This window comes from Eleginops maclovinus, chromosome 18, assembly GCF_036324505.1.
Source record: "Eleginops maclovinus isolate JMC-PN-2008 ecotype Puerto Natales chromosome 18, JC_Emac_rtc_rv5, whole genome shotgun sequence".
Taxonomy (NCBI): domain Eukaryota; kingdom Metazoa; phylum Chordata; class Actinopteri; order Perciformes; family Eleginopidae; genus Eleginops; species Eleginops maclovinus.
Window position 1 is genome coordinate 8,009,301 of NC_086366.1, and position 18,467 is coordinate 8,027,767.

An 18,467-nucleotide genomic window follows, 5' to 3' on the forward strand; every position below is an offset into this window, starting at 1 on the left:
CTCCACTACAATTTGGAAGCAAATGTTGTACTTTTTATTCAACTTTATTTATCTGACAGCTTGAGTTACTTACAGATAAAACATTTAGGGATACAAATAGATTAATCAGATAATACCAAATATAAATGAATTATTAAATATACATTAACATATCCTTTTGAAGCAGTATATACAAAACTAAATGACCCTCACCTTTACTAGCTGTAGACTAAATAATTCATCAATAATTATAAAAAAGCAATTCAATATAAATGATTCTTACATGGGCTATTACACATGACAAGTGCTTTTATTTTAGGTACTTTAAGTAAGAGGGGGTGGGTTGTTTTAGTAAATGTGTCGCCCTGCTTTGAAGGCAAAATTATATTACTATCTTTGTTAAACATGAGATAACTCACCTCCATGCTCGATCCATGATGACATAAATATAAAATATATAAGTGCATGGAAAATTTGAATTTTGTCCATATATAAGAGATGCCCTGGCTCCCCTTTAGTTCCCACCCTGTGCGCCATGTAAGAATGACAGCTTGATGTAGCTACAGTAACCAAGGGGCAGGGCTTAACAAGCAGGTCTTGTTATGGGATGTCTGACTGGTGAGTTTCTGTATCGTCAGAAACAGAGGATTACCTCTCAGTCAGCTCACCTGATCGAATTCAGAGCCGGCCTCCAGCAGACTCTGCTGTATGGCGAACTGCAGCAGGTCCTCCTCCTCATCCCTCATGCTGTCTCTCTGTTTGCCCCCTAGCATGGAGTATCCAGGCGGGGGCTCGAACACACACGGGGGGATCTCTCCGGCTCGACACGACACTGCAGCACACAGGGGGAAGACAAAGGGCAAGAGATGGAAAGGTGTGTTACCTAACAGAAAAGGACATTACACTAAAGGGGAAGGAAACAGGTATTTTCTGAGTGGAAGGAAGAGTTTATAAACGTGTATCAAGTCATTTTCCTTTCACTCTTGCCAATATATTACTACTCCTCAACTGCCTGTATTTTCACAGGACTATAACTCAAGTTAGATAACATCAAGGTTTCCCAGAGAGCTTTGCTGTCACACAGTAAATTATCTCTTTCCTTCGCATGGCTGCAGATTTAACGTCGCTATTGGGATTCTAAATTAAGTGATGAGGTGAATGATGACTCAGCCACAATCTCAAACACAAGGAACATAACTTAATATCTGTTAGGACAGTTTGTGGACTAAAGTATGGCACAGGTTATGCAGTAAATGATGTCGTGAGATTCATGAAACTAAATCTGCAGAATATAAAGTTGAGCGGACCCTCGTATGTCAGGCTATCAGCTGAGAATGTGTAAGGAAACAGTAAAACACCACTGAGTGAATGGGAGCGTGGTCTTACTGGTGGAGCTGGAACTGGAGACGCTGGAGGAGTCGCTGCCTGGAGACGGGGTGTCTGTCCTCGTGGGGTCCCTCTGTCCGTCGCTCTCCACCCCCACTTCGTTGTCCGTGCGAACGCCCGTCCCCTCCTCGCAGCCGTTCAGGTTACTGAAGGTGATCCTGGCGTTCAGGATGTGGTAGAGAGGGATTTCTGCAGGGAGAGGAGACGAGTAGAACAGGAGATGATGACATTTTAATGTTACCTTCTTTTAAGGATACTTTTGGGGCTTTCTTGCCTTTGTTAGTACAGCTGAAAATAGACAGGAGGAGAGAAAGAGCGGACACAATGCTGTTAAAGGTAGAAGGTCAGATTCAAAGCTGGGCTGCGGCTTAGGACCGCTTCTTTTTTAATGTTATTACTTTCTGTTTGCATCTTTGCATCAGTCTCATCGTCCAAACAACCATTCATGCCATGATATTATCTCTCTTATTTTTAGTACAAAGGATTACAAGGCTTTTTTGACATTTGCAAAATAACTTAATTGTCAATTAAAATCTCAGGCTCCATTACAATGAAACATATGATATACTTAAGACTTGAGCCCCCTCAACCACCAGGACGCCTCCTACCTCACTGACCTGCTCCACCACCAGAGCATTCTCCATTTCTGCCCCCACCCCTCTGGAACTCACTCTCACATCAAATCAGAGACTGTACTGACCTCACCTTCAAAACACTGACCAAAACTCACCTTTTGAGACTAGTTTTTAATGTGTGATTGATGTCCTTGTGATAAATGTGGTTTTATTGCTCAAATACTTTTTATCTAATCTCTGTAAAGCATCTTTGAGCACCTTAGAATCGGAGGATGAAACCCTCTTTATTATTTTACACAGCAGAGCACACACAGCGAAATTTGTCCTCTGCATTTAGCCCATCCTAGGAGCAGTGGTCAGTGGGCAGCTCCCGGGAGCAAATGGGGAGGGGGGATTGGAGGTGTTGCTCAAGGGCACCACAGCAGGACCTAGGAGGTGAACTGAGACCTCTCCAAGTAGCAGTCCACTTTCCATATTTCAAGTCTGTTTGGGGACTTGAAACGGTAACCCTATGATTCCCAGTCCAAGCCCCTACTGACTGAGCCACTGCTGGACACACACCTGAAGTGCTTGCTAAATAAAATGTACAATTATGATTATTATTAAAAGTAAAAGTACTAAAATTGTTAACTTTTCTGTCCATCTGGCTCACTTTATCCCTCTGTCTTCATTTCTTTCCGTCACTCTTAGATCTGTTTTAATTTCCTATCATCCCTTCCACTTGACTAGCCATCATTTTACCCTCCCTCCCTCCCTCCGTCCGTCCTTCCATCTTCCATCCATTTCACTCTCCCGGCCGGCACTCACCGATCTTGACGGGGAAGCCAGGCGGCAAACGCAGAGTGATAAAGTCACGCAGCTTAGCAAACAGTGCGTTGGAGATGGCCATGAGATCGATGATAGGCACCACTTGTTCCGCCAGGGACAGAGGATGGGACTCACACAGCCACAACTTGGCTTTAAACCTGGAAACAAAACACACACACACGCACACACACAAACACACATGCACGCACATACAAGGATACTGATGAGGTGACCAGTGACCAGAGTTGTTGATGAAATACTATTCTGTCTTTAGTGTAATTGAAGAAATGTAAGTCTTCATTTAAGTGATTAGCTCTTTGGCCAGAGTTACACAGAGACATTGATTACGTCAGCGACAAGTTGCTGAGTCATGTTCAAGTTGAGGCGAATCAATGCTTATATTTTAACTTCTCTGATAATGAGCACAGCACTGACACGCAGCTCTGAAACCTCCAACACTTCATCCTCATAATGTCCTGTCACTTTTTATTAAATGTCAAACAACAATGGAACTGACAATGAAAATAGTCGGGCCATTAGAGGAACACAGGGCAGAGGAGTGGACAGCAGTCTGGCAGATGGATGAGAACATTTTTTAACAAGGAAAGATCATGTGTCTTGAGCTAATTAAATATGTGTGTTTATTTCCCATCAGGATCTCAGTGGTCAGCTGTCATGGACGGCTAATTTAAAAGCTGTCTGTTTGTGTTTGAGAGGCTGTCTACTCTCTGTCCATCAGTTTGTCAGCTCTGGCACTTGGCCTTGAGAGGAGAGGGGGTGACTCCCCTTGTAAGCACGGCTGCCTGTCTGTGTTCCTGTCTGTCTGTGTCACCTTTGGGTCTTTGTGGTGAGCTGGCACTGGTGGCCGATGTCCCTCTGAGTCAGAGACGAGTTAGGGTTGAAGTACTCCTCGGCCGTCAGCGCTTCGGGGTTGGTCTTTGCGGGACTCGACATCTGCGTCACCAGAGCCTGCAGGAAGTCGATGATACATTTTTAAAAGTCCTGATGTAACCAAAAGTTGTCATTGTAAATATAGTAACGATTTCAATAAGCCATAAAAAGTATTATTGTTGTGAATAATGAATACCAGTAATAAGATATTTTCTTTGTCCCAGAGGAATTTAGGTTTTGTGACAGTTGCTCCATTTTATAAAAGAATAAATAAAAGACGAAACAAAAAAATATATATAATTTTTTTACATAAAAATGCAAAAAGTAAGAATTTTCAATCAAAAAATAAATTAAACATTTCATTAAATAAATAAAAAAGAATTAAACAAACATAAAAAGTTCAAATTGAAATATCCTACAAATAGAATAACACTATCTATATTAACATAAGAAGTTAAAGTAAAAATATATAGAGAAAGGCGTATAACTACAGTGGTTTATTAATATTAATAAGATGTTCATTTTGAATTGCACGGTTTAAAAGGGTTTGGCTGCTGGCCCTCTGTGATGCATCGTGTTGGAATACATCTTTCTCTAACGGATGACTTTATAAAGCGCAGAGATTTCTGGCTTTTCAAACTAACTCTATTTGCTTTTTTCTTTTGTGGTGGAATCACAAACCCAACCACCACTGGGATTTCAAGGCTTTCCTCTTACCTACTGACATTTGCAGCAGCCCGGTGAAAAAGAAAAGTCTGCTCAAGAGAAAAGGACTTGAGCACATGACAAAGCAGTTTTCTCATTCCAGTATTTTACATCATTATAATATGCGTCTGTTGCTTCACTGCTCTAATTAGTAGCTCAGTGTTGACTGTTAAGTATGACTTTGGTTAACTTGTCAAAGGATGGCCACCATTACTGAAGGAGGCAGAGGATGCACACGACTCGGAGAACAGGGGAGAAATTATTTCCATATTATCGCGTTTTTCTTTCAGTTGGATCTGCAGACCGCACACAGATTCTCAGATGAAGCAATTGTAGTTCCTCAGGACATGGTTTGTGTTATTTTTATTATTATTTAAATCCTCTTCATTATGTAACCCTCTGCCTACTGAACTCTACACACCAAGTCTCTTACCTTAAACTTTTCTCATTGTAAAAGTTAGATCAATGTTTTTATCAAGACTGTTTCTATGCTTATTTATTTTCATCTTCATACATTTTATTATCTACTTCCACTGTGCTCATGTCCTTTGGCCTTGTTCTCACTGGTTTTATTTCCTTCTGTAAAACTCTTTGTATCATTGTTAAGAATCTGCTATATCAATAAAGTTTATCACCAGCCGAAACAGAGTGTAGTTTTCATATTGCAAGTCTTTAATTGTGTCATCAAAGTAGATACACACACACACACACACTTCGAGCCTTTGACATGATTTGGCATTGCCTGCTTTGAAGCCATTGAAGAGATCTCTAGTAACATTTTTATTTTACATCAAAAGCTTTGTCGTGCAAACACTTCAGTGTGTCTCGGTGTTGTGCAGAGAGGATAAAGAGGCATGAAGTTGAAAAGAGCAGAGATGACAGTGAGGGGGAACAAGTAAAAAAAACATAAAACAGAAAGAGAAGGTATGAGTCATAGAAGCTCTCCAGTATAAAAAAAAAACATAATCAATTTATGAGAGGCTGACATATTGTTTTGCTCTGCTGGCACGCTCTCCTGTCGACACAGAGGACCAGGATTCATATTATGGTTGTGACGGAACAACACTCATTAATCACTGCATTTATCTCAGCCGCTGTGTTTTTTGTTTATTACTAAAAGTTTGATGACATTTTCTCAACCAATTGAACACACAAGGATGCTGGAAATCATCAAAATTGGAATTTAATGTGAACAAAGTGTTCACTTACCCCGTTGTTGGGCCCCATGTGTTGCTCAGCTATCCCCAGGAAGTTCTGCAGAGGAGTCTTCCCACCTGCTCAGAGACACACAGCAGTGATGAGTTACACTGAGGTTAAAATGTCCTGTTAGTCTGAGCATTATGAACTGTCACTGCAGAGAACCCAAAGCTGGCTTATGCTGGTGCTTGTTTATTAAGGGATGATGAAGCATGCACTCGTAAATCTCCATGGTGGGTTCTGTGGTGCCTTTTGCTCTGCAATGTTTTGCTCAAGATAACTTATTGCATTTTCTGTTGCAGTCTTTCATCAACTTTGAGCCAGGAAGAGAACCACACAGTATTGAACAGTAACTGAAGTGAATTAAGCTCTTAAGCAGATAAATAAAAGGAGAGTCCTTCTAAAATAATATCCCAAACATCACTGCGTCTTATACTTGCAGTTTATCACTTTCATGAAAGATGAATCATCTGGAAGTCACCATTTAGCCGTATGGCATTTTTGTATATTATTCTCAACTTTTTTTTGCAAGTACTTTTCTTTTGAGTAACATTTTTTAAATCCAATGTCTTTAACTCTGTCTGTTTACATACACAAATAAACACATCACTCTTGGGCCCCTCCTGGTAGTCACACGGCTCCACAATATAACTGGCAAAAATACAAGGATTTCATGCATTGGACTACAACGGGAAAATAGTTCAATCAGGTGGAATACAGTAAAAAAATAAAATAAATCAAACATCACTACTTTTCTTCAAAAACAAATGCTGACTATACAAAAGGCATGGTTTGATACTGTAATGGCAGTGAAATAAAAAATGTGATTTTAATGAAAGTCAGTGAGGCATTTTTGGGCACCAAGGTGTCCAGAGGGAGTATCTGACACACAAACAAATACTCATGCAATCAAATCAATTTTGTTCCTTATCTTTGACATATCCAAGACTCTCATAACCACCAAAGCCCCCTACAACCACTATTAATTTTAGGGTAAATAATTAATGTTTTGTGTTTTTTTGTAATAAATAATTCAAATACTTAAACTGCAAATGAAGGGTTAAAATCCTGAAAATGATTGAATGTATATTTGAGGAGGGCACAAGGGTTAAACATACACTGCCTGGCCAAAAAAACAGTCACACACTAATATTCGTTGGACCGCCTTTAGCTTTGATTACGGCACGCATTCGCTGTGGCATCGTTTCCACAAGCTTCTGCAATGTCTCAACATTTATTTCTGTCTTGCATTCATTTTTCGCAAAGATCTTGTATTTCTCCAGCACATCCCGAAGATTCTCAATGGGGTTCAGGTCTGGACTCTGTGGTGGCCAATCCATGTGTGAAAATGATGTCTCATGCTCCCTGAACCACTCTTTCACAATTTGAGCCCGATGGATCCTGGCATTGTCATCTTGGAACATGCCCGAGCCATCAGGGAAGAAAAAATCCATTGATGGAATAACCTGGTCATTCAGTATATTCAGGTAGTCAGCTGACCTCATTATTTGGGCACATAACGTTGCTGAACCTTGACCAGACCAACTGCAGCAACCCCAGATCATAGCACTGCCCCCCACAGGCTTGTGACCTTTCTTTTGGCCGGGCAGTGTATAAACACTATGTATAAGTATAGCTGCCTTTTCGGAGTCATCTTCCTATAGTGTAAATCATGTTACAAGTATATGGTTAGTATAGACTTTAAATGCATAAAACAATTTTGATCAACTGCAAACGACTATTATAAAAAGTTAATGAGCACTGAAGCACAGCCTCGCTCAGGTTAATGCACGCAGGTACAGTATTGTATAGCTGTGTGACCTATAATTTATGGTGGCTAATGGTAAATTAAGAATTACAATCCATTAGTTCAGTAAAAGTTATAATATCGCTGTACTTTAAGTGGAGTCTTGAAAGAACAGCAGGCCCCTTTGGCTCCTGTGGGTTTAAATTGGCCAGATCCCACTCTGCCTTTAGGGATTTTTGACTGAAGCAGTAAGAGAAAACTGATCTTGGAATTAGAAAAAAATGTGGGGGAGGATCAAGCTGCCTACTTTGGATTTTAAAGTATCACTCCAGACATATTAAGACCCATACATAATAACTTGTGTCTGATATTTCTTTTTCCAAATGACCTTGTTTGATTGACATCTCCTATTTCCCCCTCATTAAAAAAATCCAGAATCTTTGAATATCAGTTCAAGCTCCAACTTATTGAAACAACATACCCAGTTGTTTATATTCAAACAACCTGCTCTTGCTCCTTAACTAAACATATGAATAATATCATTTTAAAGATATTTCATCTAGAATCTAGCTTTAAAAAACTCAGCTAATCTGTTCATGAGGACTGTGTGGGAGCAATCGGACCGACAGTGACAACCAACCGTCACCACATTTTGGATTCATATGTAATGCGTTCTGATTGGTTGCTGAAATGACTTTGACTGAGCCCCTCCCTACTTCAAGTACAAGTATCCCTCCTGTGAAACCTAACCTAAACAGCTGTTACTTTCAGAAACCAATGTGTTTGTCTAGGATCCCATAATGGTTGATGGAGAGCAAACCATTTCAGGCACATACTTTAAAGGAACCCTTTGTTTTAGAGCGACATGGGAATACTAGCAGCTGCTGCTCATTGAGATATGAGAGAGATATGAGCAGCAAAGAAAAGCTTGTTAGTGTGTGGCTTGTACTTTCAGAGAGAACTGATGTGCGGTTGTCCTCACTAACCAGAAACTGACTGAGTGCTGAAAGCAAAGCAAAGGTCCATCTGTTACAAGTGATGACAGCGCTGTTGTGCTGTGGTTGGTGGTGTTCATATTTTGGATCTGTCTACAGCTGCAGCTTGACTCAAGATCCAGTATGTGTCCCTCTTAGGATATATATCAGACTCAACGTATTCGACAGTTTTGACAGAATGCTGTACAAGAGAAGGGCCAATGGAGTGAGTGACTCATTCTGGAGTCCCTGTACCGTCTCCAAAATCTTTTCCATCCTGCGTATTAGCAGAGTGCAGATGGCGATGGTGACCCAGGAGACTCGAGCCCTCGGAGGAACATTTGATGGTTGATACTTGCCGACAGCGACAGTCCGGGAGGGAAGGCTGCTAACCCTGTTTGATTTATGATGTGAACCAGAAAACAAGACGGAGCCACAGAGCAAACGTTACAGGCTGTTAGCCGGAGCCTCGGGGTGATCTCATTGAGCTCAGGTGAGAGGGATTACTCATCAGTGACTTTTATCGCACAGGGCACAGAGGGGATAATGGAGAAATTCAGCTGCTGCAGCTGTAATGCACCTGCACATGATAAACCCCCTCATGGAAAAATGGATGGCAGTGTCTAAGGCGCTGCAGTACGGCGACTTACCTTTTGTCTTGTTCTTGTTCTGGTCTGACAGATGGTCAGTTCTGGTCCTGGTGATAAGCTCCACATTGGATGCTGCGTACACCTGAAGGAGGAAGAGACAATTTACAAGTGCTCTGTTGTTAAGGACCACACTACTGTATGGAAAATGTAAAATAATAGGAATACAAATAATAAGAATAATGATGATAATTATAACAATAATAATAATCATCATTATAATTATTATAATAATAATATTTGTAATAATGATAATAGTAATAATGTTGAATAAAATAAGGACGAATATAGAAGAGGAATTTGGTGAAATATTGGAACCAACGGAGAATCAAATGATATAAAATATTAGTTGTAAAAAATATTATAAAAACTGTAATAATAAATAAATGATAACTGATAATAATTATTAATTCATTATGAACTATTTATTCCTTTAAATATTTAATTATTATTATATTATTTAAATATGTTTTATTTGACTAATTCAGAAATAAGAGAGTGCCTTCATTTTTACAGCATAAATTGGCCACTGTGTAAACAAATGTATACAAAATGTAACAACAAACAATACTGGCATTCCCACTACTTACAACAAAAAAGGAACTGCACATTAAAAATTTAGCAGGCTGCTGATGCAGAGTCTACACCGGGCCATGGAGAAATGGAAGGAAGAGATAACATTGTCCAGCAAGAGAGCAGCTCCACAGGAAGTGTCTGTTTATGTTTGTAGCTCTAAATCAATGATGCACAAATAAAGATGCTTTTCAGGGCAGCAGTGTTTTACTGTAGAAAGTGCTTAGTGACAGATGGTCCTGAGTGTCTGACACACGATTCCACCAGGGGGTCAATAAACACAAATGGGGTCAAGGTAATGCTTGTGTCTGCATGATAGATGGATTTAGTATTTTTTATTTGATTTGACTGGCCATCTGTTCTTTAATGGGCTGATGATTTATTCCTCATTTGAGAGTAAGGACTTCAGGAAGAGAACTTTATCCATCACTATTTCAAACTGTTTTTATAACAAACTTGGCAGTGATTTTTTCAGGGAAATTGAACTCCTCAAGTGAAGTGGGCTTTCAGGAAATATTAAACTGAGCTCCAACAGCAGTGGTTTCTCTGTGTAGTGTGAGAGATAAGTCAGCTGTCCTTCTAACCTTGGCTTCATATCCATTCACCGTCTCGGTCTTCTCGCTCCTCCAGCCTAATATTCCCGTCTTGTTCCTGAAACAGAGATTCAACACCTCAGTTCTTTGCGGTCTCCACTTTCATACAGTTAAAACCATACTTGCTGTAGATTATTGGCTGTCCCACGCAAATCTGCATATATGTACATGAGAGGAAATCACAAATACAGGTTATGTTGCAAGTCACAAGCTTTGTTTTTTCTCTAGGATTTACAGCCTGAAAATATTGCTGCTTCTGTCCTTGTTTGTCGTCAGTGAAGATCAGCAGTTCAGCGTGCAATTAGGAAGTCTGCTCAGAAGTTAGTGAGGCATATCCCATCTTCAAGATCCATTGCCTTCACCGAGCTCCTTTAGGACCGGATTTCAGTCAGAGACAGACATTATGTTCCCTCAGGATGAATTGCGGTGACTTCAGTAAATCTCTGAAATACTATATATCTAGCACCATAATCAGGTCTCATTTCAAATGTGTCTGATACTCTGGTTTATGAACAAAATACTATCTTCTACTAAAACTTCTTGGATGGTCATCTAATCATCCTGGGACACTAATAATGCTTTCAATGTCGCACCCAAATGTCATGGCAATAGCACAACCTGCACAACTAAAAGCGTTTCCATCATCCTCAGCTGTAGTGAGATACAGTATAGTGTTTGTTCTAATTAGCAAATGATAGCATGCTAACATGCTAAGGTAATATGGTGTTAGCTTACATTAAAAGGCACACTGACGTAAGCATTTAGCCACTTAAAAAGATGGTCAGTGGTGCATTGCAGTCTCTAGTCAAAGTGTCCTTGGGCAAGATTATGTACTTAATATCAAATTGTACGCATGTCTACAGTCTTGAAGTTTATGTGTGTTGCTTTGGATAAACCGTTCAGCTAAATGAGACGTGATGTAATTTATAGCCTTCGTCTTGTTCTCCAACCAATCCAATGTCAGACAAAGTTACATCCCTGTCTGAACTTTGATGTCATATATCAGCTCAGTTACTAAGCGCAGAGTAAACTTTGCACTCCTTAACCTGGCCCTTAAAGAAAGCCAAACTGCAGAGCTGTTTTTCTGCTTGGCTGCATGTAGACGTATTAACTCCAGAGGTAGATGTCCTGTCCGTGGTGCTTGACAAAGTGGCTGCTCTAAAGCATCATAAATACATTATTGGCATGTAGACAGGAATGCTGAGCAGGGAAAATGCTCAGAGGTGACACTGAAGTACAAGTCTGACAGCAGGATGATTACCCCCCCATACACACACACACACACACAAACACCCAAACACCACCTCTCCCCTGCTAACTTCTCTCTGTCCTCCACTCTTTGTCCTTTTTATCTGTTAACACTCACTTCTTTTCACTCCATCTCTTTTTCCATTATTCACCTATCTACCGCTGTCTCCCTGCAGTCTATTTCTTTTCTCCTCTTTCCTGCAAAACTATTGATTCACCCTGTTTTACCTGCACATTATATTTTGTCCCCCATTGTCTCATTTCTCTTTCTCTCCCTGATTCTCTCCATGTATTGTATATTCCCCCTTATTGCTCTCTGTCCCACCCCCCTTTCTTTTCTCCATCCTTTTTCCCATCCTCCATTTTTGTCTTTTTTCCCTCCTTCTCTCTCACCTCTCTTTCTGTCTGTCAAATCAGTCTTGTCTCACCCCCTGACCGGGATCATTTGTTCCTCTTGGCCTCTGGTTGGCCTAAATGTTCTCCATATATTCTCCCCTCTGCATTCCAATTTTGCGTCGTTGTCACGCTGTGTGAAACTGTTCGGTAAAAGGGTACCGTCAGCATAATAAAAAATGCTCCTTCATTGACTGAATACGAGTTACCTACTTTTTCTTCTCGTCAACTGTGTCTGCTTCTTCCATTGTTTCACGTTCTGCTATCTGCCTCTCAATCTGTCATCGGTGCATCTGACTTCCAGTGTAGTGTTGAGCCTTATGAAGTGTCACAAGTCAGATTCACTTCACAGGTATTTGTATCTCACAACCTCCACATCACACTAACTACTGGCAAATTTCTTCAAATACAAAATCAATTATGAGTTACTTTTGGTTTGATTAAAATGCAATGATTTAAAGAAAACCACTGCCACTTCCTCCTGTACTGATATCCAGTCTATAGTACTGCCGGGACTCTGTAAGTATTTTCCTACTTTTTTGTGAAATGCCTTTTGACAGCCACCAGAGAAAGAGCCTGAACTTGTTCCACTCTGCTGTGAGACAGAAACAGTGAAAGAAATTCCACAACAAAAGAGTGATTTTCTCCTCTCAGGGAAAAGACAGAAAGACAGCTTTCAGAGCAGAGAATGTCCCGAAGCTGAATTACATTGTGTTGTACAGAGACTATACTGAGCATAGTGAACATGAGCATTGTGCTTTTTCTATGGAAGATTTCTTCTTCTTGATCGGTTGTTTAACATAAACGCAAAACGGTGAGACTAAAATGATTCTCAGTTGTGTTATACAAAAACCTGATGTCAATTCTTGAAATTTAGATTTTCTGTTGTAGCTGCATCGGAGATTGATGAATTACATCATCAAACTTTGCACCACAAAATGACCAAAACAGCTTGAAATCTGACTTTAAAGCTGTGCTTTTTTACTTAAAATGTAATTGGTTTTGGTCTCCTGGAAGATTTCTGCATCACTAAACTCTAAATTCACATTCTCATATTTATATTCCGTGTGTGTCAGCTTTGCGTCCGACCTCTCGAAGGCGATGTTGCGGGTGTCCAGCTGGGTGGTGACCACGGGGGCAGACAGCCTGGCTGCTACCTGCTCATCGCTGGGCTGCATCGCCCCCAGAAGGCCCAAACCTGCGGCGTTGCTACTGCAGGCGCCACCGTTCCCCCGGCCGGGTGAGAGCGCCGCGAGAGATGAGACGCACAAGGTCTCGCAGTACACAACCTGCCTGTCATGGTCGACCTCCATCACCTCTGCGCTGGAGTCTGAAAGGAAAGCGGGGGACAGACAGGAAGAGGAAAAACAAGGACGATGTTAGAGCATGAGAGGCAGATTGGAAATTGACACAGGGGAAGAATTACAATACAAGGATGCCAAATGTGGCTGCATGACACAAACAAATGAAAGCGAAAGTCAAAAAAGATCATGACTGATTTTCAGAGACTGTGTTTTTGTGTGTGTGTGTGTGTGTGTGTGTGTGTGTGTGTGTGTGTGTGTGTGTGTGTGTGTGTGTGTGTGTGTGTGTGTGTGTGTGTGTGTGGTGAGAAAGAGTAAAGAAAGGAAAGAGCAAATGAAAGAACATTGTTAAGGGATTTGAAAAGGTCCAGGGGAAGAAGAGGAGCATTTCAAAGTGGTGATAGAAGAATAACGACAAAAACAAAAGAGGAACTTGCTGAAATAAGCAGAGGAGCCAATGGTGAATCCAATGAGTGGAAACAGCTGTGCGATGAGGCTATAAAAAGGCAGGCAGAGAAAGAGGATCCTTCTGCAAAGGTGCAGGTGCTCCTGTCTCTATTTGAATATTTGCTACATCCCACATTCATTTCATGATCCCTGAGAGGTTCATAAATACAGGAATGTGTTATGTAAAATTTGGCATACTCTGACAAATGAATTCAGATTATCCTGGAGGTTTGTTTTTCTACAATGTTACGCCACTGTTATAATTGTGATCATAATAGAGCAGATAAAGGATATTACAGCAAGGTTTTTGATGCTGAAAGCAGGGTTATTTCATTGTACAAATGCAAATGTGAAAGGAAAAGCAGAGGAGGAGATGAAGAAGGAAGAAATGGAGTAGAAAAGAAGATGAAGCGACCCAGCCAAAGACAGAGAGACAATACACATTAAATAAGCCAATGCCCAATTTGGTAGGGTAAGCGACTAAGCTATTTTCCAGAGTCTTAGAAAAGAGTCTATTTCCTAAATGCAGTACTTAAAGATCAGTTTATAGATGCTTGTTTTAACGTCTGACCTTGTCCCTTGAAGATGAAGCTCCGGTTTCCTCTCTGCCAGGTCATCTGTTCAAAGCCCATCAGCGTGGTGTCAACACGGAGACACTGACCGCTCTTCCAAACTCTGTAGGTGTCGCTGGGGCAGATACGAGACACCAGGGGCACTAAGGAATAAAACACACACACTTTTAATCAAACTGTGCCATTTTTAATGACTGTGTGCAGAATGCAGTGCCAGAGGTATATTTTCTGGTGTTTTTACTTGATTCCTGTTGGCAGTTTTTGAGCTCTGTGCTACATTTCAGCATTTGGTTGTAACAACAAAAGCATGCAATTAGTCAGAAGTCCACTTTAGAGACTAACACTGAAATGACATCCACTTGTGGTTTTGTGAAGCACTCAAGATAAAAAGCAAACGCTGTTTAACTCGGAGCCTCACGTACGTTCTGCTGTGCAGGAAGTGTGTGAGCATCAGTGCCGAGTAAAACCGGAAGAAACAGGCCCAGAGGGAGACGATAACGTGATTATTTCTGACTCGTCGGTACTGTTCTGCTTTACTGAGTGGAATGAAAGACTGGACTCACCCCAGCTGGTAAACTCCCATTTCATCTCCACGTAGAAATCCTGGGCCTGGACAGAAACAGGAAGAGAGAGAAACAGAGGAAGATAAATGAGACAGCAGCAAGCATTGATAAAGAGAATAGATCCAGAAAGTTGGAGGGATTGAAAGGGATTAATTTAAAGATGGATAGACAGAAAAAGAGGGGAATAGCAACGCGGAGGCAAAGCAGTGATGATCCTTCATTGTCTGCTCCAAAGATGGGGGGGACCGGCACGGAGAAGTGGATGTGAATGTGCGGGTTAATTATAGAAGTGAGGAATGGAGGGATGGAGCGATGGAAGGGAGAGTGATGTGAATGGGAGCAGCAGCAGATAGAGGAACGGTGTGCGATGTTTGCAAGTGCTTGTGTGGTTGAGAGCGAGCACTCTGTCAGATTGTGAGGGTATTGTGTCTACCATGTGAGTGGGCTAGAGAATGAGTGTGTGGGATTTTGTGTGTGTGTGTGTGTGTTTCGAGGAGCCAGCTGGAGGAGATACACAGGGAGACAGACTGTGTGAAGGCAGTTCCCTCCATCTCTGCCACTGCTCTCTGCATCCTCTACTACTGCAACACCATCTGCTGCACCTCAGCACTTTACTACCAGGATTATATAATGCTAATTTTACCAGTAACCTTCAAGCTTTACAGTCTCAGCTTTCTAATGGCTGCTATTGTGCCTTTAAGCATGGCACTTCTTACCCCTTTATGGGAAAACTCAATGTATTTAGAGACAAGGGGTTGTATTTCCCTTGTTGGAAAGTAAACAAAGTTATAAATACCTCCAAACAAATCCTGCATATTTAATCATAAAACAACGATAAATATCAAAAAGATTCATTTACATTTCAAATGAATGCTCTCTTATTACAAACCTCCCCCATGTGCCTTTGTATGTTTTATCTATTTTATTCTAATGTATGTGCTTCTTCATACTGAACACGCTTGTTTGTGTGTATGCTGTTTTATCATGGGAGTATCTTTTTCCATGTGTGCATCAAAGTATATGCGTGTCAGTGTGTGTGTGTGTGTGTGTGTGTGTGTTTGTGTTTGTGTTTGTGTTTGTGTGTGTGTGTGTGTGTGTGTGTGTGTGTGTGTGTTTGTGAAATCCCACTTGGCGCAGACGCTCCAGCAGGACGGGGATGCCCGCCAGTCTCTTGGCAGTCCTCTGGTAGTCACGGTAACGAAGCACGAGACGCACCAACTCCGGATCTCTTGTGCTCACCGCCTCCTGGAGAACTGAATGAGAGAGCGAGAGACGGCGAGTAAAAACAGAGACCATCGCTCAGACCTCATCTAAAATGTATGTGCATGAACGATTTAAAAGGGGGGCAGATAGAATTGCCAAAACTGAAGTAGGCCAAAGGAAAAGCCGGTTTCGATAAATCACTGCAGCTCGCCAATCATTCATCAGATGGGCACTTTGCTGTTAGTCTTACAGGCTGTTCCAAGCTTGAACGGTTGTATAACAATTCCTTTTCTATTCCTTTAACAGAAAACACGTGAGCACACACACAGTTAAAAGAAAAGACAAAAGATAATGTTGCTACATAACCCCGAACTTCCAATAAACATTCACAACCATACCAACAATTTCAATTTCTAGCGCTTATTTCATCACCATCAACAGAAAAGGTGACTGACAGCAAGCATTTACAAGCCTGAAAATGGTGGGGAAGATATTGGACTAACAATACAGGGTGTTCAATTAGCCAATACGATTTCAAGGTTAAAAATGTATTGATTTCACGCTCCATTAGTCTCCCATTGCCAGACTGCTAAACTACATTTTGCACAGTGCCAACCAGATAAGGGGAGTCTGGCAGAAGCCGCTGCTGTTCTTCGAGAGAGGTGATGAGGAGAAGCGTCATGACTTGTTAGTATTTATAAAAAACAACAGGGGACAAACAAACCTTATGCCAATGTTAAACAGAGCCAGCGGAATGGAATGTCACGAACCATTTTGCAAATCGAGTGTTTGGCAAATAATATCATTACATCATTGACCTATTTTTGTGAACGAGGCGCTGCAACCGGAACACTGCTTTTGACTGAACATTTGCTGAGCATTTGTACATTTGGTTTGTCCTGGAGGTGACAACTATAGGTTTCACTTGTTAAACTCACTAAAACAAGCAAAAAAACACTGCCAAATAACCAAGCAGCATGTTCTCCCCTTCTGATGCCACTCAATATCACTTTTGATTCCCCCGTTTGGATATTAAAGCATTTTAACATCAATAAATGCCAATTCTTACAAACAATCAAAGAATATCTGTAGTTACTTTCTTCCTTCCTGATGTATTTGGTTGTTTATTTATTTTTTATTATATAATTTACAAAAGTATGTATAAAAAAGTATATGTAAAATAACAATAATACCTTAAGAAATACCACATTTGAGGCTGGATTGTGTCAAATCTATGTTTATTTGGCATTGTAAGGATGGCACCTCTTCACCAGTCAAACTAAAGATAGCTTTCACATTTATCTCTTATGATAGATAATATATAAAAATAAAAATAGTCAAAACTCATTTCATTTTATCCTCTAATGGAGGCAAAATGGTTAATGGGCACTGTGGAAATAAGCCGTTAGTAAGAAACCAATTGTTTCCAACATGGTCTTATTGTTTACTATATTTCTGTCATAAAAACTTTGACAATGTCATGTTATAAAACAAATGCTGCATGAAGTTATCCAGGAACACACTGACTCACCGGTCCATCCGTTGCGGTTCTCTTTGCTAACGTCAGCGCCGTGCTGCAGCAGGATCCTGGCACAGTCCAGGTGGCCGAGTGTGACAGCAAGGTGGAGCGCAGTCCGGCCCCGAGGGTCCAGAGACTCTAAATCCGTCTGTAAGGACGAAGAGGAAGGGGAGAAGGAAGAAAAAGGAGAGAAAGTGAAAGGAAGGACAGTGTAAGGAAGGGGAATGAGAAAATTGGGGTTAGTTGTGTTTATTTTTAGTTCTCTCTATCTCAGAGAGAGTGAAATATACACTTCCATCTCACAACTATTACTGGTGGATGTGTATTTTGTAAATTATAAATAGTGTAAGTTCTACTTTTATCTTTAATATTTCATGCATGCTTCCTAATTAATATCTATCGTTGGCTCTGTACTTGTTTTAACATATACATTTCCCCTCTGTGGGATGAAAGAAATATTCTGATTATGTGAGGAGAGAGAAACATAAAAACATAATAGAGACACAAGCGTGAATGTGTTGACTGGAGATGGAAAGAGACACAATGACAGGTGCTAATATATCTGTCAGCACTTCAACATGGCAGGGTGCTACATTCCTGCACTTATTTTTGGGTGGATTGGGTCTAGCTAAACACAGAAAATACTATCTGCTTCAAATTTTGAACCCTTAGGAGTTGACTGTAACGGCAGAGTGATCAGAGTGAGGTCAACATTGCTTTTGTGGAAAGTACACTCTTGAAACACTATGCCAGTCTTTGTTTCATGCAAATACACCGAGTACAAATGTAGATACGATGATATAAATCAGTCACTGAGTGTCTGGTATTTGTTAAAAAAGATCAGACAAGATTTTCAGTTTGAATAACTGTCAGGCAAAATAAATAAGGACACATCGTTCATAACCTGGAGTTGAAGTATACAGCCTCTTTCCACAGTTAGCATTTTTTTTCCTAGAAATGTAACTGTCTGACAACAACATTGATGAACATGAAGTATAATTAATGCTTAAGGCGTTACTTCAGCTCTCAGCTGCACTCTGTATTTAGAAGCAAGTCACAAGACGTCATTTATCAGCGGTATTATATAACTGTCGGACATATCAATCATACGATAGCTCTGATACTGATCTGAAACTGAATTAAACAT

The 18,467-nt window shown here is 40.6% G+C and overlaps 1 protein-coding gene across 1 annotated transcript in view; it reads right to left on the reverse strand.

Annotated features, from left to right (window-relative positions):
- ankrd13b (ankyrin repeat domain 13B) overlaps positions 1-18,467 on the reverse strand; it is a 36,927-nt gene that overhangs the window by 5,778 nt on the left and 12,682 nt on the right. The window contains exons 2-13 of the mRNA XM_063907962.1: positions 17,333-17,468; positions 15,727-15,851; positions 14,599-14,644; positions 14,035-14,178; positions 12,805-13,045; positions 10,066-10,132; positions 8,912-8,993; positions 5,553-5,617; positions 3,580-3,716; positions 2,748-2,905; positions 1,366-1,554; positions 648-811 (exon numbers count right to left, since the gene is read on the reverse strand). Of these exons, the coding sequence (XP_063764032.1) occupies positions 648-811; positions 1,366-1,554; positions 2,748-2,905; positions 3,580-3,716; positions 5,553-5,617; positions 8,912-8,993; positions 10,066-10,132; positions 12,805-13,045; positions 14,035-14,178; positions 14,599-14,644; positions 15,727-15,851; positions 17,333-17,468 (1,554 nt within the window). The remainder of the gene's footprint in view (positions 1-647; positions 812-1,365; positions 1,555-2,747; positions 2,906-3,579; positions 3,717-5,552; positions 5,618-8,911; positions 8,994-10,065; positions 10,133-12,804; positions 13,046-14,034; positions 14,179-14,598; positions 14,645-15,726; positions 15,852-17,332; positions 17,469-18,467) is intronic.